Source organism: Buteo buteo, chromosome 9, assembly GCF_964188355.1.
Source record: "Buteo buteo chromosome 9, bButBut1.hap1.1, whole genome shotgun sequence".
In the NCBI taxonomy this organism is placed as follows: domain Eukaryota; kingdom Metazoa; phylum Chordata; class Aves; order Accipitriformes; family Accipitridae; genus Buteo; species Buteo buteo.
The window spans coordinates 46,741,181-46,763,682 of NC_134179.1; the positions used below are offsets into that span (position 1 = coordinate 46,741,181).

Below are 22,502 nucleotides of genomic sequence, written 5' to 3' on the forward strand. Positions count from 1 at the left end.
AAAGACTATCATAATGTTCCATGAATCCTTCACAACACTCCCCATGGAAACATCCACAGTAACTACTTGGCTAGAACACATTAAGACCTGCATTAAAATGCCTTCATTTGCTTTTAGCAACTGCATTAATTTCTGGATTACAGTTCACAGGACATTAAATAATTCTGTGGCTTTTAGTATGACATTAAGTTTTTTCAGACTAACCATTTTAAAGTGCTCCTTTGAAAAATACTGCTGTGTTTTCCCACATAGTGACTAACCAGTAAACATCTACAAAGTAAACATCTACTTTCACTCTAAAAATCTTTGCTAGTAAATTTCAGTTATTAGTTAGGTGCTTTGGAAGTCTAGAATAGGTTTATCTAATCTATTTTAGATGCCTTATTTTGGATGAGATGAACTGTGTCCTAGAGAAGCCTGCTGTTCTGCACAGATTAAAAAGGGAACCTGGACAATCAGCTTGGACAAACATTTATAGCTTTTCCTCAAAAAATAAACTGTGAAAAGGAAACTATTACGTTGCAGGCACTTAAAACAGGACAGATGAACAGCATCCCAGAGTCCCCACAAATAAAACTTTACACAGTATTTCAAAATACAATTTTTGATCTTCCCTCCTCCAAGTTAAAAGCAGTCATTCTCCTTATGCAGGATTTTTTTGATCTAAATTTAAATTAGGTGATGGAACCAATGCCAGATACTTCAGTCTCCTAGTGTTGCTGTTCTTGTTACTGTGTCCCTAACTCCACTCCACACCAAGACAAGGGGGAACCAAGCCACAAGAGGGGAGTCAAGAGACAAATAACCGTAAGAACTACGGCACTTTCTACCAAGATTTGTGGGCATTAATGTTAGAGAAGCTTGAAGCAAGAATTTGCTAATGTCACAAGGAATCTGCTGGTAACGAACAGATTGACAGCTCTATTGGACACACAGCCGAGACTTTCCTCAGCTTCCTAACATACCTTGTTATGAATAAACTGCTTATCTTCTAGGAATGCACTTTTAATTTGTAATCCGTTTGTCATAAAGCATGAAAGGAATATTCTTGACAGAGCAACGTGTAACTTTATATTCGTATCTTACTTGTACTGATTCAGTTTGCAGAAGTTTTTGAAGTCAAAAGGCGAACACTAAGCCACTGGGAAAAGAAAAACTTAATGCAAAGACAAGCACGGATTGTATCTTTTAGCTCTACACATATTTTAAACTCATGGTTGAATTTCATCATCTATTTTAATTACTATATCACCCAACAGAAAAAGATCTTGAAATTAAAATCAGTGCAGACCAAAATCTGACTTATTTCTTCTGGTCGTTTGTGAAGCACGGTAATACCATTGACTTCTCTTAGTTCATCTCCAACATGGACAAGACCTGAAAAGATGGTAAGTAAATTAAAATAAGTCTACAGACTGGAAAGCACCACTCCTCTGGTGTCCGACCTAAGTCAATAGCATGTACCTCCTCTCCTCCCTCCCCCAGCTTAATGGATTTCCTACTAGAGTGAAGTGCCTTTGTTGGCAATGTGCTCTGAAGTCTCTCGCCCTTATTCCATCTGGTATTTTTTTTCATGCAGCACAGTCTCATAGGAGACCAGTATGGAGACAGAGAACACATGGCAAGATACTCTGGAAAATCACTGCCTCTATATTTGGATCAGCACTAAGAATGCAAAACTGGAATAGTTTCATGAAGATGATCAAATCTTGTAGTGTCAGGACACACGCTGCTGACTATAAAGGCAGGGATGACATGGCCATCAACTGACAGATCAACACTACGCAGTACCAGAAAGAATGTTGGACTATTTTTTTTTAACAAGCTATGAAGAGGCCCTTACAAGTTTTAGGTTTGTTTATCCAGTTCAGTAAGAAATGTTGTACTTGTGTTATATAACCACTGTTAACTGACATAAAAGAATTTCTCAGGAAAGCAAACAGAATACCACATGATACACTAAATAAACCAAAATAGTGTATTTAAGGTAAAAAAACATTACTTTCTTTTCTTTTTTCTAAAGCTTAGACCTACTTCTCCTATCTCTGTTGGTATTTTTACCTAGTGGCTATTTTAGAGAAAAACGTATCTAATTAAATGAATAGATTACTGATGAAATACAGAAATGCTAAGCGCACATTCTAGTCATTTCACGTGACATTTATCAGATTACACTAATTTGAAGAATGATAATGAAAAAGAAGAAAGCTGTAATTAGCTAATATTTTTTCATCACAGTAATTAATTAATTTGGGGATTGCATTACTTGTGTACTAAAAAACGTGCATGAGGCTCAGAGTCTATAAATCTCATATAAGGCCAATTCAGCTTATTTAATAAAATCTGGATGATCACCTTCTAGAAAATGGAAGGTCAAATACTGCATGAATTAACCCTGTAGATCCTGCAAGCATGCTCAATGACAGCCTACACACGGAAGTCTCTCCTGCCACTAGACACCAGAAATTCAGTTGTCAAGTGAGTTCACCATGTAGGCTCCCTTTATAGTCAATAAGGAAGAAAGGCAATTCCAGCAGTGACCCATCCCATTCTAAATCTCATTGGGATGATTTGTTCTCCAGCAATGTCCATCTCCTTCCACTGACTACACACTGGTTCAGACTTGACATCTAACAGTTGCCTATTAAGATTTCAATAGGCTGTTATCTCTTTTCTACAAAGTAGTGTATACATATATTAAACACCCATGTCCGAAGGACTGGTTTTCGAATTAATAACCATCAGATTTAGTTACAGATTATTGCTCTAGGTGTGTGTATACAGTATGTGTGTGCATGCATAATTTTGGAAATTTTAAAACCGTTTATAAATGCAATTTTAAATCCCTGTTTCTTCAGAAATTTACCACTGCGATCAGCTGCACCACCTCTCATGATCCTTGCTACAATCACAGCTCCTGTATGTTCATCTCTTCTGATGGTAGCTCCCTGAAATAAAACATACCCCCCCCCCCAAGAAACCATTATAAGAAATCTGCTTAGAATACACTGAGCAGTGAAATAACATGTAAGCTGATGTATCTTTTAAACTGGAATTAATTTGTTCTATAATTTTTTCTTCCTCCTCGACAATTTTCACTGTTACTCAACTTTTGCCTGTGCCAATGTCATGTGATTGTGGGAAAACGCACACACCTTCCTTTCTGCTGACTTTGCCAAGTGCTTACACTACCTACATTACCGTGGTGATCAAAGTCACTCAAGTGTGCAAAACAGAATTTCTTACAACAAGCTTTCTCTATGTGTCTTCTGAATCTTTATACAATACAGCCAGCACTTTTACGTACAAAAGCAAGGAAAGCCAAGTAACTAGTTTTGGGGTTTTTTTCTTCTCCCACCTCTGCCAGCAATATAAAGCTTTAATCGGGAATTAAGCAAGTCACTGCCCGCTTCTACTACCTACTGTCATATACAAAAAGCACTTTAGCAGATTTCTTCCCTGATGCAACCGTTTTTTTCTTAGGAAATCAATTCTTCCATTTCCATTTGTATAAAATTAGTACCTTGTCAATATAATGTTTACATACAGCTATCAAACATACTCTTACCATACATCACTGACTTTCATGCAAATGAGAGTATTAATTGGATGTTAGCTACAATATGAAAAGAATTAATATTAATAAAAACATAATTGCTTCAACATATAGTTTCCTCAGAGATCGTGTTCCCTGTGTTAACTGGCGTTATAAACCCATGACTATAAGATGTCTCACACAAAATTGTGAAGGTGTATTTACCAAAGTTTTCTTTTTATGTTACTTTACTAGCTTCAGAACACTCCTAGTTTTTGCAGACTACTTGATGACATCTTCAAGTATCTCCTCCATACTCACAATAACGTTTTTGCATTACAGAGTTTTATGACTAGAGATAGGTTATTTTATATGTACCAAGGGTTCTTTATTTTTCACTAGCCGAACAATTTTCACTGATTCCTCATCAAAATCATCATCAAAGTTATCAGGTAGAGGTGGAAGAACTGGGTCAAAGTTCTTCTGTGCTACCGTGTCATGTACTACAAGCATTGCCTGTGCAAAGGAAATAAGAAACAGTAATGTAATGGGGTAATATTAGTTTCCAGTTCTCGTGTTTCCAACATTACAGCAAGCTTAAACCACCCCCTTCCCACCCTCACCATAAATCCTCCCCCAAAAGATTTACCAATTATCTTACACATCATGTAAATGATTTATTTGTACATGTTGACATTTAAAGTAAATCCAGGCAATAACAAAGCTCAGCCTAAATAAACTTACAGAATGGAGGTCGACTATGGAAAGCAAAAATTTGAGAAATGGTATTCTTCTCTTTTGTGCTCCCTCAGAAAATATTAAGGGGGGACGGGGGACAACATGGTGCATTATACATGAAAGGCCTAATCTGTGTCTTCTCAATCCCCTTTGCATCCTAAAGCCTGTGCAGGAAATCAGTGGAATAGAGCTACAGTTTGTAGGAGGGTTTTCCTGTCTCTTAGGGAGTCTCCAGTATAACTTTTCCATTACAAAAAGTTCTATTGGAATTCTGCAAAGGAATTTTGTTAAGGTCTCTGGTGTGTTTTTTACCCTGAGATGTGGTGTTGACAACAGCTGAAGTAGCTCTTTTTCTTCATTATTCACTGGTGTGGTCTGCAATTCTTCTATTACCTTTAAAATAAAAATTAACAACCTCAAAATTAAAGGAGTCCACCAAACAAGATCATATATTTGCAAGTGAGTGTATCTGGTGAGTGTTTGCAAGCTTCCATCATCCTTCAAAGTAGTGTGAACAGATCAAAAACAATCCCAATCAATAGTGCATGAATCCTAAAAGAAATAGAAGCTTCTTCATCTATTTTATTTTTATTAGATAGTGCAGGAAGACATCATCAGAAATCAGGATCCTAGCCCCTAAACATACATTTTAAGAGTGATTCTGCCAATATAATTTCAGGAATGAGTTCTGAAATTTTAAATTCTATATGGAATCCATAAGTGATATGTGAAACAACACTCTTGTGCTTGTACTATGATAAAGGAGTTTTATCCTCTCCATAACTAGGTAGCATTGTGTGGAACATGCAACAGAAGATCCCTTGTTCCCCTGCAAAGCCTCAATACTAAAATATGCCCTGGAGTCTCAGGCCTTCCAAACAAAAGATTAGAGAAATAACGGAAGCACTTTTGCACTCGACTGGCTGGGTGGGAAGAGAGAGGGAGGAGGAAGAGAGAGGGGATTGAGGCAAGAGGGATTTCCTTTCACTGTAAAGGGTTCTCGATAGGGAATTCATAGAGTCCCATATAGAACTTCTCTGCTGTTTAGAAGATGGTAAATTTTTATGACTTGACAGGCAGCAATGCCAAAACTTTTATGGAGGCAGTAGGCTATTTGTGGGAAAGGGGAGGTGGGGTATGCTGCAGGTTAAGATGGAGCAGTGGGATCTCCTGGCTTTGCAGAGGAAGGAATTCTAGCTCCCAAACCTTCCACAGCCCTTTGCTATGGTTTGGAAGGAAACAGGGGCAAGCTACTTGTAAAGGGCTGTCAAATGCAGTATAAATTTCACTTTTTCAGGCACGTGGCATGTTACAAACACATCTAAGATACAACTTTGCTCTGTGACAGACTGGGTGATAAATTGATTGAGAGCAGCACTGTGGAGAACGACTTGGTGATACCGGTGGATGAAAAATCAGATACATGGTGGCAATGTGCACTTGTAGTCCAGAAAGCCAATCATATCCCAGGCAGCATAAAGAGAAGGATGGCCAGCAGGTCGAGGGAGGTGACTCTCCCCCTCTACTCTGCTCTCATGAGATCCCCCACCTGGAGTATGGCATCCAGTTCCAGGGTTCCCAGTACAAGACAGACATGGACCTGCTAGAGCATGTCTAGAGGAGGACCACGAAAATGATCCGAGGGCTGGAACACCTCTCCTATGAAGAAAGGCTGAGAGAGTTGGAGTTGTTCAGCCTGGAGAAGAAAAGGCTCTGGGGAGACCTTATTGCTGCCTTTCAATATATAAAAGGGGGCTTAAAAGGAAGATGGAGAAAAGCTCTTTACCGAGGCCTGTAGGGACAGGACAAGAGGCAGAGGTTTTAAACTGAAACAGGGCAGATTCAGATTGGACATATGGAATAATTTTTTTACCATGTGTGGCAGTACACTCCTCCCCCCCCACGCCCCATCCCGCCAGCAGGAAATGAAACTTCTCCAGGCAGGGAGAAGGGGAAGGAAAACCCGGAGGCCGCAGGTTGAAATTTGAACTGGCCAATCGAGACGCGGCAGGTACACTGAGGTGACCCTCTTGGCCAATAGGATTAAAGTCCACCGGTCAGATTCGACAGGGGTAGAAACGGGGTCCCGCCGGAGGACATGTTGGAACCAGCCCTCCTCGGAGCAGCGGGCCTCCCCCTCGGGTCGGGGCACCGCCTGAGGTAACTCCTCGAGGGAGAGAGCCCTCAGCTTTCGGGTGAGTGATACGCGCGTTTTGAGCCATCACTTTAAATCTTGGGGATTCTTAAGTCGGCCGTGTAGTATTAATTCTCTTTACATCATTGAGCCTGTGGTTTTATAAAATGTTACCGGACTTCTAACTAACTTTTGCTGAAGAATAAATCTGAGTTTTAACACCTGTTGGATTTGGTTATGCGTGCATCCGTAACATTTTAAATTGGAGTAGTCGGCAGGATGGTCTTACTAGAGGAATTATTACGGAGGCACGGCTGCAGCCCTTCTCCCCCAGGTCTGGACTGGGCGAAGAAGTGGTCCGACCCGGCAGCGGTCGTGGAGAGAGTAGAGCTATGCCGCGGAAGTAGTCGAGCCGGCAACGGCAGCGTGTGTGCCCCCCTGGGCGCCTGCTTGATTCAAGCACAAAACCAAAAGAGTGATTCTGCTAAAAGGCAAGGGGAAATAGATTATCTGAAGGTGGAAATGGAGAGGGACGTGCGATCCCTTATTAAAATAGAAAGGCACGCGGGTCCGCATGGTGGGAGTCCCCGAAACACTATTGGCACAACCCCTTGGTCGGGACCCGAACTCCCGAGCTACAAGCTAAGTTTTCGCGCAAGCCGGGCGAAACCGAAACTGAGTATTTGTGGAGAGTTTCTCTAACGGGGGAGGATCGGATACGGTTGAGTGATGATGAAGCGAGAAATTACTGGGGACCGGGAGCGTTACTGAGTGCTGGACCGGCGTGTGATCAGTCGATAACGTCCCGAGTAGCCTAGTGGGCTGGGGGTGCGGACCCCAAGGAGAGAGAAGAATGTGTTACTATCCGGGTAAGGGGACTGTCGGAGTTAACGGAAGGCAGCAGGGAGGTCCGCCCAGCCGGTTGTCAACCCCGCCCCGAGCAGTCTCGAACTCGCGGTCGGTCGGGTCGAACTGCGATCCCGGATGGGACGATCTCTGGCGGAAGGCACCGGCACTGGGGTCAGCCCGAGCCGTGCTGCAGGGGCAGTCCGCCGGCGGCATCCGGGAGTGGGATTGCTGGAGGGGAAAGCTAGAGACCAAAGGGAAGCGCCAGCAACCCCGCCCCATGGGGAAGAGAAACGGAATCCTTTCGCATCACTGCGAGAGTAACTGGAAGGGCTAAAAACTAGAAGCTGCGGTTTGGGGTTCAGGCCACCCAATCCGCATGGTGAATACCTGCTAATGGTCTGCTGATAAAGAGCCTTATATACACATTCCCCCACTATCGCCCACAATGCTTTAGCCAAGCCCCTTGATGCTGTGGAAGTACCATCAGGCGTTCGCATATATCAATATATAGATGATATCCTAGTCGGTGGGGATAACAAGGAACAGGTAGGGCAAGTGGCTGAGGCCATCTGGAATCTGTTAGTCAAGAATGGGCCAGATGTTCCATTTTCTAAATGTCAGGGTCCTGGACAAGAAGTTGAATTCCTAGGGGCATGGTGGATAGCTGGAGCAGTTGTGGTCCCTGACGATACTCTTAACAGCTATTGAAAAGGGACAGACTCCAGGCAATAAAACAGAATTACAACAGCTGTTAGGTACTTTGGACTGCTGGAGAAAACATATACCAGGGTTTTCAGTGATTGCCCACCCTCTCTATGACTTGCTCTGAAAGAATAGGAAATGGGATTGGACTTTGCAACATATGGAAGCCCTTAACACTCTGAAAGATGAGCTTAAGGCTTATCAGAGACTAGGCCCATTGCACCCACGGGATCAGTTAAGGGTGGAATGGGGATTCGCTGAACATGCCTCATACTGTGGCATGTTTCAAAAGGGACCACAGGGACCAGCTAGACTGTTATTATTCTCTTCCACTGCATTTAAAGAGACTGAGCGACGATATTCAGATTGGGAGAAGGGGATTCTTTCCCTCACTAGAGCAGTTAAGCGAGGCTGAAAAGCTGTGTATTTCACAGTATGTTATAGTACAGGGTCCTTGCCCTCTCTTAAACTCAATCCTCAATGGGTCACCTCCTCTGCAGGGAGTGGCCCAAAAGGCCACAGTTAGGAAATGGTATGCATACCTAGAAGGGCTAAGCCAATTGCTCCCACTAAAGGAGTGTCTGACTAACATTGCTGTAGTTTGAAAACCTGTAAACCCTGACCCAACCTTGTTGGGTCAACTGTATAAACCTTCTCTGATTGAGGAGGCACATGAATTCGTGGCAGGCTCAGATGTGCAGGGAGTGTGGTTCACTGATGCATCTGCCTGTCGAGTGGGATCAATATGGCAATATAAAGCAGTGGCATTGGAGATTGGTACTGGGAAGAAAGTCAAGAAGACGGTGAAGGTAGTGCACAAGTAGGAGAACTACGGGCTTTATTACTGGCTGTAGAGAATGGTGCTACCATTGTCTATACTGACTCTTCCGCAACCTTTAAGGGTGCTACAGAGTGGATATGTCAGTGGGAATCTAGTAAGTGGGAAGTAGGTCATGTGAAAGTGTGGAGGACAGAGGACTGGCAACGTCTCTTGGCAATAGGGAGATCCTGACCTTTTAAAGGTGGGATGGGTGAAGGGACGTGCTCGGAATGGAACCCCAGCTGTGAAATGGAATCAACAGGTGGACCACTTGGCCCAAATCAGGATGGTCATCAGTGAGAAGGAAGATTGGGATAGACTAGCAGAATTGTTGCATATCAAACGAGGCCACTCAGGGAAAGCAGATCTCTATTATGAATGCTGATCTCGGGGTTGGCCAGTGTCTATGAAAACCTGTGAAGTAATTCTTACAGCTTGCCCGCAATGCCAAATAAGGCTTAAGGCTAATCACCCAAACCAACCTCCGGCCCAGCGTATCAGACAAGGCAAGGCTCTTTGCAGCACATGGCAGGTTGATTACATTGTCCTCTGAGACCATCTCATGGGAGTGGAAAGACTCGCCACATCAGTGCACGGTGGATAATCCCGGACTTCTAACCCGGTGACCCGGTTTTAAGACCGAGGCCTAGTTTGTGCTTTCTTTTAGGACAATGAAGAAACGAGCCATTCCAGTGCTTCTGCTGGCAGTGATGATGGTGGCAGGTGTGGATGGTGAAGATCTGGATGATAATGTCGTGGCAAAAATGATGGACATCAATATATTGTGAGTCCTTGAGCTCACATGGGAACAATGCAACAATTATAGTTGGAGGTTCAGATTGGATGGAGGCAAGAGGTGACTGTACCACCACTCCAAGAAAACTAGTCGAATCATGACTGTAGTCACGGGGTGGATTGTGTGGCAGTACACTCCTTCCCCCCCGCCGCCCCGTCCCACCAGCAGGAAATGAAACTTCTCCAGGCAGGGAGAAGGGGAAGGAAAACCCGGAGGCCGCAGGTTGAAATTTGAACTGGCCAATCGAGACCCGGCAGGTACACTGAGGTGACCCTCTTGGCCAATAGGATTAAACGTCCACCAGTCAGATTCGACAGGGGTATAAACGGGGTCCTGCCGGAGGACGTGTTGGAACCAGCCCTCCTCGGAGCAGTGGGCCTCCCCCTCGGGTCGGGGCACCGCCTGAGGTAACTCCTCGAGGGAGAGAGCCCTCAGCTTTCAGGTGAGTGATACGCGCGTTTTGAGCCATCACTTTAAATCTTGGGGATTCTTAAGTCGGCCGTGTAGTATTAATTCTCTTTACATCATTGAGCCTGTGGTTTTATAAAATGTTACCGGACTTCTAACTAACTTTTGCTGAAGAATAAGTCTGAGTTTTAACACCTGTTGGATTTGGTTATGCATGCATCTGTAACACCATGAGGGTGGCAAGATGCTGGAACAGGTTGCCCAGAGAAGTTGTGGATGCCCCACCACTGGAAATGTTCAAAGTCAGATTGGACAGGGCTTTGAGCAACCTGACCTAGTGAAAGGTGGCCCTGCCCATGGCAGGGCAGTGAGACTAGATGATCTTTCAAGGTCCCTTCCAACCCAAACCATTCTATGTGAACAGCAATGCTGCTTGGCTTGTAATGGATTTAAGTCGTTAAGACCGAATGCTTAGCTAGGATAGTCTATTGTCAAGAAAGGACTGAATGCTTTTGCAGCCTCTCTCTTATGAAGGCCACTAATAATATCCTTCTGGTCTACCTGCCTGTGTCTGTCTTCACTGGACACTTAATGACATGGTATGTTTCAGCTCTCATTTCTGTGATCAATCATGAGTGAAACTAGCCAACAGACTCCAAAGACAGTTGGGGAAGATGAGAAATAGTACACATATAGCACACTTGCAAAGCTTTCATTTGTTGGAAAAGCAGGCTTAAATAATAGGAAAATAAGGAGACAAGAATTTTTACTCACATCTTCAACTAATCCTGCTGCACTATGTAAAACAGGAGTTGGACTTTGTCTTTCATAATGACGGAGTTTTTCATGAATCTGAAAAAGACAAAACTTCCTAAATATACCTACACTGGAATATCTTTATATTTAAGGAATATAATTTTTCTGAGAAGTGTCAGAAAAATAATGGGTTTAGGGTTATTTTTGTTTTGGAGTCTTTTAGTTTTCTTTTTGCTCATGCTAGTTTCACAGACAGCCAGAAAATCTATTAAGACTTCAGAAGCATATGGGAAAAAATGAAGCCATTTCACCCTGCTTTTTAGCTGCGGAGCACTGTATCTGCATTTTGGCAATCAAGACAGAAATGTTTTTTCTGAACAAAATATGTTAATTGTCAGCAAATGTCCTTAATGTTTGTGCTTAAATAAATACATGCTTTGGTCAGTATAGAATTCTACCCCCAAAAAACAAAACCCCAAACTTTGGCAAAGTAAACAGTTGATAAATCAAGGGAACAGAAAATAAGTAACCTGTAAGGAAAATGTACTATCATAAATGAACTTTTACCTTCATCAGGTAGCTGAGACTCTTTTCACTGAAGACATCCCTAAGGAATCCCATTTCCTCTTTATGATTTGAATCAGGTCTTAACTGAGATGTCAAAAGGGCCAAAGTTTCATGCAATCCTAAATTTAAATTCAAGACAGAACAAAAGCTTTGTAGACAACATGTCTCATGGGACCTTCTACTGCAGACTTAACATCAACTACATTTACTTGGGTACCATCTTGGTGATCATTAAGTTTGCGGTGAGATTTATGCTTATCTTCCACTCATTTTGTAATGCTCCCTTCTTAAGCGGTTAAGCGGCGAACACAGCTTAAGATATAACATATTAAGCAAAAGCTACCAAAGCAATATACATTTTTAAAGACATTACTTTTGAAGTTTCCCCCTTCATGCTAATTACCCTTTGTTTCTAGAACAGCTAGCTCTCTAACAAACTTTGAGTTATTAAGAGTGCCACAGCAGACTTGCAAAATGGCTGAACTACCTTCTTTGTTGCACAGCTGCCAGCTCTACTTCCTGAGCAACTTTGTTTACAAGTGTTATCCTGCTCTTGCTACCTTTGAGGCACCTGTTAGAAGTCAGGTCTGACCAGAGGAGGAAAGGACTGGTGTAGGTTTCCACTGCAGTGGAAGCAAAGCTTGTGGCTAGTTTTCTAAAAAGTGCTTAAAACATCAATATGCCAATTTTGCAGTGCACAGGGCCAGACAAACGTTAGGTTCTTCCTGGTGGACCATGACTGGGAAAACAAAAACAAAACAAAAGGGCAGGGGGGGCTAAAATCTGCTCCTTTGGCTATTCTCTCTATGAATTTTAGAGTGCATTTGGATCTGGGAGACTCAAACTCACTTCTACTTTAAAAGTCAGTATATGACTTCACCCTGGGTAGCATACTGGAGAAGCTGGTTAGCAAGCCTCAAATGGAATTGCTGTTTTTAAAGTCAAAAGGAAGAATATTAACAAAGCTTACCAACACCTGTTGAGAAAAATATTACAAAGTGGCACAGCAAGCAGCAGAGATACAAGAGCTGAGCTTTAATAAGCATGCATAGAAGCCAGTGTTATACTGAGAGGTCCAAGCTTGTCGATAGGAGCCTGTCTACCAGCATATATTCAGGGGCTCTAGGGTTCTTATGAAACTAGGTGTTTCCTGAAATCTGACTAACTTTATTCATTTCCACCTTTTATACTCTACCTTCCTTGTATTCTTTTAAGGAATTGCTAAGAAATCTAGTTGAACTATCTTAGTTCTATTTTATTTAACTCCAATTTGAATTAATTTCCTCTGTGAAACACATACAGTAAGATTTCAGTCACTGATCTGTTGAAAGCATGCAGATTAGTTACCCGAGTCTTCTGAAAGCACTGGCATGGCTTTGTTCTTAATCCTAAGAGACAAATGTTCAACTTAAATCAACACGATGATAGCTTCTTCTTTCTGGACTGTGATTCAGAGGCAGTCCTGAAATAAGCAAAGATAATACCTAAGCTCAAGCATGCGAAAAAAATGGCAATCATGTAAAAATAGTAAATTCCTAGTACATCTTTCTCTCAAGTGTTCCGTTTGACCTGAATCAGGCAGAGTCCTGCAGTTATTCTGCTATGCAAGTAACAACATGAAAAAGATTGTTATATAATAACCATATGATGTCTTGAATAAAGCTGATGCTGAAGAGAGCAGGTGCTTCCCTATTCTATTCTTAAGATAGACAGTTTTAGAAGGCCTAAGTAACTGTTTGAAAAGACAGAAAAGAAAAAAGCATGCTGCAGAATGGATGTCCAAAAGCACCAACAAACACCATATGCACAGAAATAGAAAGAGCATGCAGGAAGATGCTGTCACGACAAGATGTTCTGGGGCTTCCTAAAAGCACACCCCAAAGGAATTTACATCCCTCTGGCATTCTGATGCAGCACGCTACAATTACATGCAACTCATTAAAGCTAGTATGAGTGTCACTCCATCAACCTTGGTCATGGGTACTAAGGATGCCACAACAAATAAGGTTACTTCCATTGCTCAGAAATTCCATTAGATGCTTTTATTGCAGATTTTTCTGGTCACTGAGAGCAAATGACTCGAGAGCAATTTCATTTCAAACTGCAAAACTAAATCCACGCTTGTAATCACCAGTCCAAGATGAAACACTTTGTGTATTCTAGGGCATTTAAAACCTTGTTCATGGGCATAAAATTCATCAGGCTAATGCTTGCAGAAAAATAAACAGCCATAACAACATGCAAAAAGGATTAGAAAGAAATGTGGGATACTCCAACTCTTTGCTAAATGCAATAAAGGATGCTCCTTGTGTTTCTATTTGTAGATAAACCTCTGATATTGTGATCGCATGACACAAGTTTGATGGTTTTCTGATTAATTTTGATTAGCTGCCTGAAAATACCGTAGTACTGCATGGCAAATTACCATATACCTGTCTAGCATTTTCTAGATTCCTGAGTTTCTCTACAACATACTGAAATGTTAAGCTCAATAGTCACCCATGTTTTGCACCCCATATTTTCTACTGCTATGCTTAATCAGTCCACCTGGGTATCAAAACACAAGTGATTTCTCTAAACAAGTGAACTCAGAGTGTTGAGATTTCACTCTAATCCATGGATCATACTCCAGTGTATTACATATACTATACATTTATTTAATTAACTTTCAGAAGGATTTTTATTGTCTATTGCTTTGAAGAACTAAACATTTCACTCCCCTCTCCCCACTTCATGCCAAAAGAAATGCATAGGCAATTCATTTAACCACTCTGGTTCCTTAACTATTGCATTTCATTTGACATGTATTTAAAATCTTTACTCATCAAGAAAGGGAACTTTAATTGCATGCTCTGTCTTTGTAATAATGTGCGCTTCTGTTCTGGGTTTGTGTGGCAGGGTTTGGGTAGTGGGGAGGGGCTGCAGGGGTGGCTCTTGTGAGAAGCTGCTAGAAGCTTCCCAGGCTCTAATTTGCACCTGCCTCTGGCCAAGGCTGAGCCCATCAGCAACAGTGGTAGTGCCTCTGGGAGAATGTATTTAAGAGGGGACACCTGTAGCAGGGGAGGGGAGTGGGATGTGAGAGAAACCCCTGTGCAGACAGCAAGGCCAGTGAAGAAGCAGGGGATGCCCCTGCAGTCCCTGGTGAAATGGCAGCCTGTCTTCCTACAGCCCATGGAGGTGAGCAGGGGAGCAGATGCCCACCTGCAGCCCGTGGAGGAGCCCACACTGGAGCAGGGGAAGAGTGAGGAGTCCTCCCCCTGAGGAGGAAGGAGCAGCAGAGACAAGGTGGGATGAACTGACCCCAACCCCCATTCCCCGTCCCCCTGCGCCGCTGGGGGGGAGAAGGTGGAGAAAATTGGGAGTGGAGTTGAGCTGGGAAGGAGGGAGGGGTGGGGGGAAGGTGTTCTAAGATTTGGTTTTCCTTCTCATTATCCTTGTTTTGATTTGATTGGTAGTAAATGAAATTGATGTTGTTTTTTCCCCAAGTTGAGTCTTTTGCTCGTGACCATAATTGGTGAGTGATCCCTCCCTGTCCTTGTCTTGACCCATGAGCTTTTCTTTATATTTTCTCCTCCTCGTCCCACAGGGATGGGGAGAGGAGTGAGTGAGCAGCCTTGTGGTGCTTTGTTACCAGCTGGGCTTAAACCATGACAGCTTCCCACAGCCAAACTTATTTAGCACCAAACCCCAAGAAAACCCAAGTTATTTTTCCAGACTCTTAGGGGAAAAAGCATCCCACAGAGGAATCTGGAAAATAGGTGGTTTAACACCTCAAGAACCTGACAGCAAACTCAGGAACACTGGAATTAGATGAGTTATCAGCAATCAAAATGGAGGCTTCCCCTAGAGGCATTTCCCATGCTCTGTAAAAATCCTGTTAGCCAGGACTGATCAGAATGAACACTCAGAATAATGAAAAGCATTCCATATCCAGTAATTTCTCAGCAGCATGCTCCATGTCAATACTCAGGGCTGGCTTCAAAGTACTAAATTCAGCCTTGGCATGTGATGTTTTTTGCAAGGGGGGCTCGAAAGCATAAATCTGTCCTTTCATCACTGTAGTATGAATAGGCTCAAATACACTTTTCATCTTTAAAAAATATCTACCCCAAACCATAATACATTTTTCACACATACTCTTGCCCAGCTGTACCCAAGACAGAATGTTTGAGCCACCTTCCTTGCCTAGGAGAAGGACTATTGATATTTGGAAAGGGTTAAATAAACTGATGTGCTACATGAGTTCAAAGAAGGGGATTAAATAGAAGCATAATACACTTTGTCATATCCCTATTACCTTGGAAAATAAACCTGGTGTGGTTCCCAGCCTAATACAACATAAAGCTTCTGTAATCCAGATGTATCAGTCTAAGTGGTAGATCTCATTTTGGAAAGCAGTTGCATTCTAGCATCTTTCCAGGAGAAGATCCCCCCAGTGATCTGCACGCTAGTAAGATCATAGCCTATAGCTGTGACACACGATTTCTCACCTTGCTTTTGTGTACAAAACCCATCCAGATCTGACTGAAGTAGTCTTTTGCTGGGTCCTCTACCCGCTTTAGCGCTAAAAGAGCTACTGCTGTGATGGGTAAGTGAGGCACGGAGAAAACTGCGCATCGTGCCTAGTTCGGCACTACGGGGACAGGCTCCTCGTCCGAGGACCCGCGCTCGGGGCCGGGCGCGGCTCAGGTGACCTAGGGGCTTGGTGGGAACCCCAGGGGCGGAGCACGGCGAGGCGGACCAGCTTCCCCGGCAGCGCCGGGCAGAAGTCTCCTGCCCCGGAGAGCGCTTTCCATGCGCTCCACCGAGCTGGGGCACCGATGGCTCTGCCGACAGCAAGGCTAGCGTGGCCGAGCCTACTCACGGCCTAGTCGTGAGCCCAACAGGTATGGGGCGAGGTTTTGCCCCGGACCGGGCTTCCTGCACGCCGGCAGCAAGACGTCCTCTTGCACATCTCCTTCTCCAGCCGCGAGGACGGGCTCTGCGAGCACCTCTCTGGCCCTATCTCAGCCACACGGAGGACTCCGCAGGGCTTCCGCCAGGCACGGCCCCGAGTCCTCGACCTCGGCCAGAGCCCGCCAGGTAAACCCCAGCGAACCCGCCGGTTCCCGCCACGCTGGGGCCCGCGCCTCGAAAGCAGCGTCAGAGCCCGGCCCGGCCCCGCCCCGCTCAGCTCCAAAATGGCGCCGCCCTGACCGCCTGTGCAGGTACGGAGCCGAGCCGCGCCGCGCTTCGGGAGCAATGCTGCCGCCGGGCGACCGTTACCTGCGGGTGCGGGTCCGGGCCCGGGCCCGGGCCCGGGTACGGGCCCGTGTGGTGCTGGCTGCCTGCCCCGGCAGGCCGCAGAGCCGCTCCCCGGCGCCGCCGTCCCTGTAGCCCTCTGCGCGCCTCGCTCATGCGCCCTCAGAGCCGTTCTACGCGCCGCCTCCCTCCCTCCCCCAACCTGCTCGGGGCCGGGCGGGCGGCCGCGCCAGCGCCGGGGGCGGCTGCAGCAGCCCGCCTGGCTCGTCGTGCACCGCTGGGGATTCGCCGCGAAACCGCAGCGTAGAGCCCGGGCGGCAGCGCACTGTCAAGCCTAGCGGCTGCGAGCTCCAGTCCCGGGTTTCGCCCCAGAGGTGGCGGCGCCGGGCGCGGCTTTTCCGTGAGGGGCCCCACGCGCCTCCAGGGGAGCTCGGCAGGGCTCCGGGGCGCCGTGCGGAGCTGGGCCGTTGCCGCGACCTAGCCCCGCTCAGCGCCACCCGGGCTCCAGAGTTCCCTTTTCTGAAGCCAGCCTTGGGGAGTGAGTGTCGATGGTGGTTAGCGCAGCCGTCTAGGCCTCTAGCTAGCGAGCAGCTGTCAGGTGTGCTGTGGCATGGGAAGACTTGGGAGGATGCTGCAGTGGCTTTCTGGATTTTTTTTATAGGGGCATTCATCCCAGGAGGGGGGACACGGCATTGGAGCATGCACAAAAATACCTGGGGGCAGATCGTGCTGGTGGATGTTTGGTGGCCAGGCATCGAGGGAGCAGAAGCTCCCAGGCTGATTGCATAGGTCAGCTGGCAGGGCATGCACAAGAAGCAATCCAGGTCTTAAACGTAAAGACAAAAAGCTGTAGTCAGTGAAGTAAAATGGGTAGCCAATGGAGAGACGAAAAGAGTCGGTAAAAATCACAGCAATATGGCAGAAGATCCGCTAGGCTTTATGGAGGTAGCTCCCCCCCCCCCCCCGAACAAATGGTAGTATTTGGGAGCTAGAGAGGCTAGGAACAGATGAATTTTAGTTTGCAGAGTACTCTCTCTAGCTCTTCAATTCTTAAAAGTCCTCAGCAGTAAAGATAGGACAATCTATTAGCCACTTATCAGATGCAATACTAAAAAATAATTTGGGAGTGTAGCTACTTTGGTCAGTCAAGCTCTTAGGAGTGAAACATCCTTATAAAATATATATGCATATGAAGGCTAGTCTGCAGCACAGAACATTACTCTGGAAAGAATAAACAAGCTATTTATCAAAGTATTTACTAAACATTCATGATAATTTTATGCTTTATAATTTCTCCAAAGCTATTCATTAGTGATATGTTGTTACGGTGACAAATGACATTAAGACAAAGTAGAAATTCTTCCCAATATTCTCCTAAGGTTCACCTGAACAAAGAATAATATGAAAGAAAATAACATTTTCCTTCTTCCGAGCCAGGGTACAAACAGCAGTGCTTCCATCTGCAGCAATTACTGCTGTGATTGTAAAAGTATAGGAGACCTAAAATTTGTCCAAATAGAGTGGGAAAGGCATGCGGAGACTTGGCAGCAGGCCACTTTGATAATTGTTAAAAAAATTTTCATTTAACTTGTAAAAATGCATACATGAATAAGTTTCTTTAGTTAAGTCACAGTTACACAAGTAATTGTCAAATGTGTTCTACTTCTTTATAGTTCTTCACTGCAGATGGTTTAAGGATTTACTCGGTGTGGTTTTTCAGATATGATGGCAGCAATATTACTAAATGCAAACAGGATCAGCTGGTATATTCAAATATAAGTTAATCATTGCAAGAACAGCTAATACTACTTTACCAGTCTGCTGCAGTTACCAGGAGAAAAAAAATCAAATTGCTGTTTCTTGTATCTTTGGACGTTTTTTTATTAAAGTAACTTTGATTTACTATTTTTGCAAGAGAAAAGGAAAACAAAAAGAAAGAGAATCCCATGAAATGTGAAAACCTACAAATCAGTTTTCAGTTCAGTTATAGGAGATTTAAACTTACACTACTGTGATGTGATTGCATCATTGAATGCAAACATCATTCTGAAATACTGTAGACTATTGCATGACAGGTCGAGGGTTTTTTTTAAACAACGCTGTATTTTGCAGAGATTTTATGGATTTAGTAACTACTTTTTTTTGGAGGGAAGCATTGTGTAGGGGGATAAGAAACCCCTATTAAAAAACATCTCGCTAGTGGGCTACTGTTTCTGTGATTTGTCCATCACGCAGAATAACTGTCTATTTTCTTACAAAAATGGAGAACTTAAAATTTTGAAGGTGGACGTGTTGCCCTTTTAAAGACTGCTCTTTCTCCCAACAGCTAGCCTTTCAAGCAGAAAGTAAGCAATTATTTCCAAGGTGAAAGTATGTCTTTTGTCTGCTCTTAATAAAATAATGAAGTGACAAATTCCAGTTTCTGAAGAAAAGCCTGCCTAAAATCTAGGAGATAAAAATCTCTGAAGGTCAGATGATTATGTTTTCAAACTACTAGTGTCAGGCTGAAAACAGGCTGAAAAAGATCCAAAGTTTGCAATCAGATTTTCCTTTGGCTAGAATTAGAATAGAAGGGAGGAGGAGATCGGCTATTTTGCTTTTTTCAGCAGCAGCTGAGTCAGATTGGAATGTTGCTATGGAGTCCACAGAACTGGCCTCCATCATACTTGCTTTAGCTGTGGGTAACGTCTTTTCCTATGTGTCCCATCAAAATGCATTCAAAAATCAAAATGACTTGGAAAATGCAGTCAGGGTTGGTTATCCAGTTTGTGAACAGTCATTTGTAGAAATTTGTTTATGTCTAGTCTAGCCTTGAAAGACTTTAAGTTTCTCACTGCTTGTGAAGTATATTGATACACAGTTAACATAAAGGAAGAAAAACATTCTATAAGATTATTTATTTTTTGACAAATGAAGGCTACCAACTGGAATTCTTAGGTGCAGACCATTCTTACTAACACCTGAGGCATAAATCGGTAACTTGGTTGCAGCAGATCAGTGAATGGAAATGATTCTACTGACTGTCAGGAATAGGGTTTGGGTTTTTTTATGTCATGAAAGAGGTATTTCCAGGCAGTGAGGCTCTTCTCAGTTAGACTGAGTTTAGCAAGTTTGGTCTTTCAATAGGAACACTGCTGCCTCTGTTCTGAAAGACCAGCACATTAGTAATGTATACTCAAGCCCCATGGTACGCACCTACATTATTCTAAGACACAACTCTGCACGTCGCTGCTAGCCTTGTATTTTATCTACAAATTCCATCTGCCCTGGCAGTAAGAAACACGGAGTTTGTCCAGGAAGACCCAGACTCCTACTTTCTACCTGGCATTATGAAAAACAGCTAATAAAGTTGAAGGTCAGGATGTGTCCATATGATTAATATGTGCAACCTGCAAGGGGGATCAGGAGGGGGAAATCAGAGGAAGAGGCTCCCATGATGGGCATCACCACACAACTGAAGATGGTGTCTGCAGGCAAACAGTATGGGTCTTCTGCTAATTAACCTCCAACATACCCTGAGGTGCTGACACAGCATTACAGACAGAACTCCTGCTGTTCTGGAATACAGCTTCGCCACTGCAGGCGGCAGTAATGCTACAACCTGTAGTGGTAAACAGAAATTCATAATGAGCATATTACTGTTTGGATAGGCTAAGATGTGCCATGTTTGTATAGCGCAAGTAGCCGGTTTGCTGAACGCTGTACTTCCCTAGCAAGCTGAAGATTTATGTTAAAGGGAATTCTAACTGTACATTTCTGCCCTGGCTGAGCCCTTGGAAGAAACACAGCACTCCTGTTTCATCTTCCCTCCCACACTCCTGTGTGACTGAGACTGTTACATCAGGTTTGGTGAGTGACCATGGGATGTGCAGCCTGCAATGGCAGCACGGCACCTGTCTATTCGGAGGCAAAATGCAGGAGCATTCTTCAGAAACCTGAGAGCCTCCAGAAAGGGCAGGGAGCTATGCAGGAATTTTTAAGGATCCAAGTTTCAACTTTGGTACCTATGGCCTTTTATGAATGTAACCCATAATATCTAGGTAAACCCCATCAGCTCTCTGTTCAGCATGTCTGCAAGAAGTCTAGTTAAGCTGAGGTTCATGCCACTAACAGAGAGCAAGTAAAACCCAAAATATTGTGCCCTCCCCATGTATTTGTACTCCAATTTTAGATGTAGCATGCAAAGAATGAGGAGTTAAAGAATGGATGGCAAGGAAGAGGAGTTACATCAGTAATGTCCAGTGCATACTGATACAGCCAAGTGTATGTCTTAAGAATCATTAAACTGTTAAGGCTGACATGTTTAGTTCTTGCGGATTATTCTGGAAATGATTGGTTGAGGGCATTTGAGAGGTTTTGAGGGTTTTTTTTTTAACTTTAAGGAGATTGGTGAGAACAAGGCAGTGGAAAATGTTGCACAGTTATAGAACAATAAAAGAAATGCAGACATAATTCCCCAGGAGTGGAGTAGGATTTAAAAATCAGGCATATGCTGTGCAACTAGCAAAGTCAGAACTGGCTCCAGAATGGGAGCGTAACTGTGTTAACTGTGGTACTGCATACAGACTAATGAGCCCTGCTGAGAGCCAACAAGCTGCAGCATCTGTACGGTGCTGAAACACTGATGTGAGATGTGTATTTTTTCCACCTTACTGCCCTGTGTAGCATAGATACTTGTGAAATCACATGACGAAAGCCATCAAGCACTTGTCAATTGGTGGTCAGGCTAGGCATCATCCACTTAACCTGCAAGGAAGAAGGAGTGTGGAATTACTAAACCTGGATATTTGTGTCCTGTACAGATAGGTAATCAAGTTTCTCTTCAGTATGTGTTAGATAGCAAACCTCTCTCCAAAAGATACAATATATGCTTAAAATTAATGTAGAGTTAGAAGGTAGACTCTTCAGTTACTGTCTCCCCTTTCTCAATATTAAGAAACTGTCCAACCAGCGGGCACTTGCCCGGAGATAAATGATTATTGTTGGACCGTTGAAAAATAAATGGTTTTATCCACATCTTGGATGATGCCTTCTCACCGACTCCACTGCTGCAGACCTTCTTTTGCAAGAAATATCAAAATTACAATTCTCTTTGGGTAATGGATACTTAGGGACAAGGAAATATTTTTATAATGTTTGGCTGACCAGTGAAATTAATCTCAAATTGTTCAGCCCATCTGATATTTGCATTCCATATTTGTGGTGAAAATGATGTGCTCGATTTGGGAGGAAATCAGAGGGAAGAGAACTGTGATCCTCTTTAGTTCTGCAAAATATGGCTCCTGAAATACCACAAAGCACCTACTGCAGCTAGGCACAGAGACTTCTTGGAAAGTATTAATGAAGTAGTGTCAAGACCGATAGCGTGAACATTTAAAAAAATACTTGCTTATGCTTTAGCATTTGGTGAAAATACTGAAATTAAACATCAGACAGACTAATAGTTTATTCAGTTCCCAGTCTAGAGCTGAAGGAAAATGCAATTGCCAGTTACTACAGACTTACTTTCTAAACACTCAGCAACTGTGGGCTACAGTTTTGTAATGGCAATGCATTGCTGAAAATTAGGTGTTGAAATGACTGACCTGAATGATAATAGTGTTCTTATATAACTGCGAATGAAATTCAAATACAGATTATTTTTGAGAAACAATAGTAAAAATACTAAGGGGGAAGGGAAGTCAGTAGCATAGCCCCACTTTGAGCTTCTAATGCCCTTAGTAATTAACACTGCTGATTTCAGATCTTTTCTGTCCATCAAAAACACGAGAGCTGCATTGAAACTGCTTAACCTTCTAGGGAACTGTCTTTGGAACAGCTTCTCTGCTAGTTTGGTTGTAAGCAGGAATGCATAGACATAATTATGGCCTAACTCCGATGGACTAGGCCTGGTTTACTTGGAATACTTTTCTTTCACATGCGGATTGAGGAGTAGCATCTTCGCATTCCTTTGTCT

General features: G+C 43.6%; 1 protein-coding gene across 4 annotated transcripts in view; it reads right to left on the reverse strand.

Annotated features, from left to right (window-relative positions):
* The window catches only part of MPP3 (MAGUK p55 scaffold protein 3), a 32,017-nt gene extending 15,288 nt beyond the window's left edge, over nucleotides 1-16,729 (reverse strand). For 3 of the 4 annotated variants that reach the window (XM_075036662.1, XM_075036660.1, XM_075036659.1), the window contains exons 1-8: nucleotides 16,571-16,729; nucleotides 12,653-12,767; nucleotides 11,306-11,424; nucleotides 10,757-10,834; nucleotides 4,586-4,666; nucleotides 3,914-4,051; nucleotides 2,867-2,948; nucleotides 1,292-1,377 (exon numbers count right to left, since the gene is read on the reverse strand). In XM_075036662.1, the coding sequence (XP_074892763.1) occupies nucleotides 1,292-1,377; nucleotides 2,867-2,948; nucleotides 3,914-4,051; nucleotides 4,586-4,666; nucleotides 10,757-10,834; nucleotides 11,306-11,424; nucleotides 12,653-12,677 (609 nt within the window). In that variant the 5' untranslated portion in view covers nucleotides 12,678-12,767; nucleotides 16,571-16,729. The remainder of the gene's footprint in view (nucleotides 1-1,291; nucleotides 1,378-2,866; nucleotides 2,949-3,913; nucleotides 4,052-4,585; nucleotides 4,667-10,756; nucleotides 10,835-11,305; nucleotides 11,425-12,652; nucleotides 12,768-16,570) is intronic. The other variant, XM_075036661.1, reaches the window with a different exon arrangement.
* Between the last annotated feature and the right edge of the window lie 5,773 nt (nucleotides 16,730-22,502).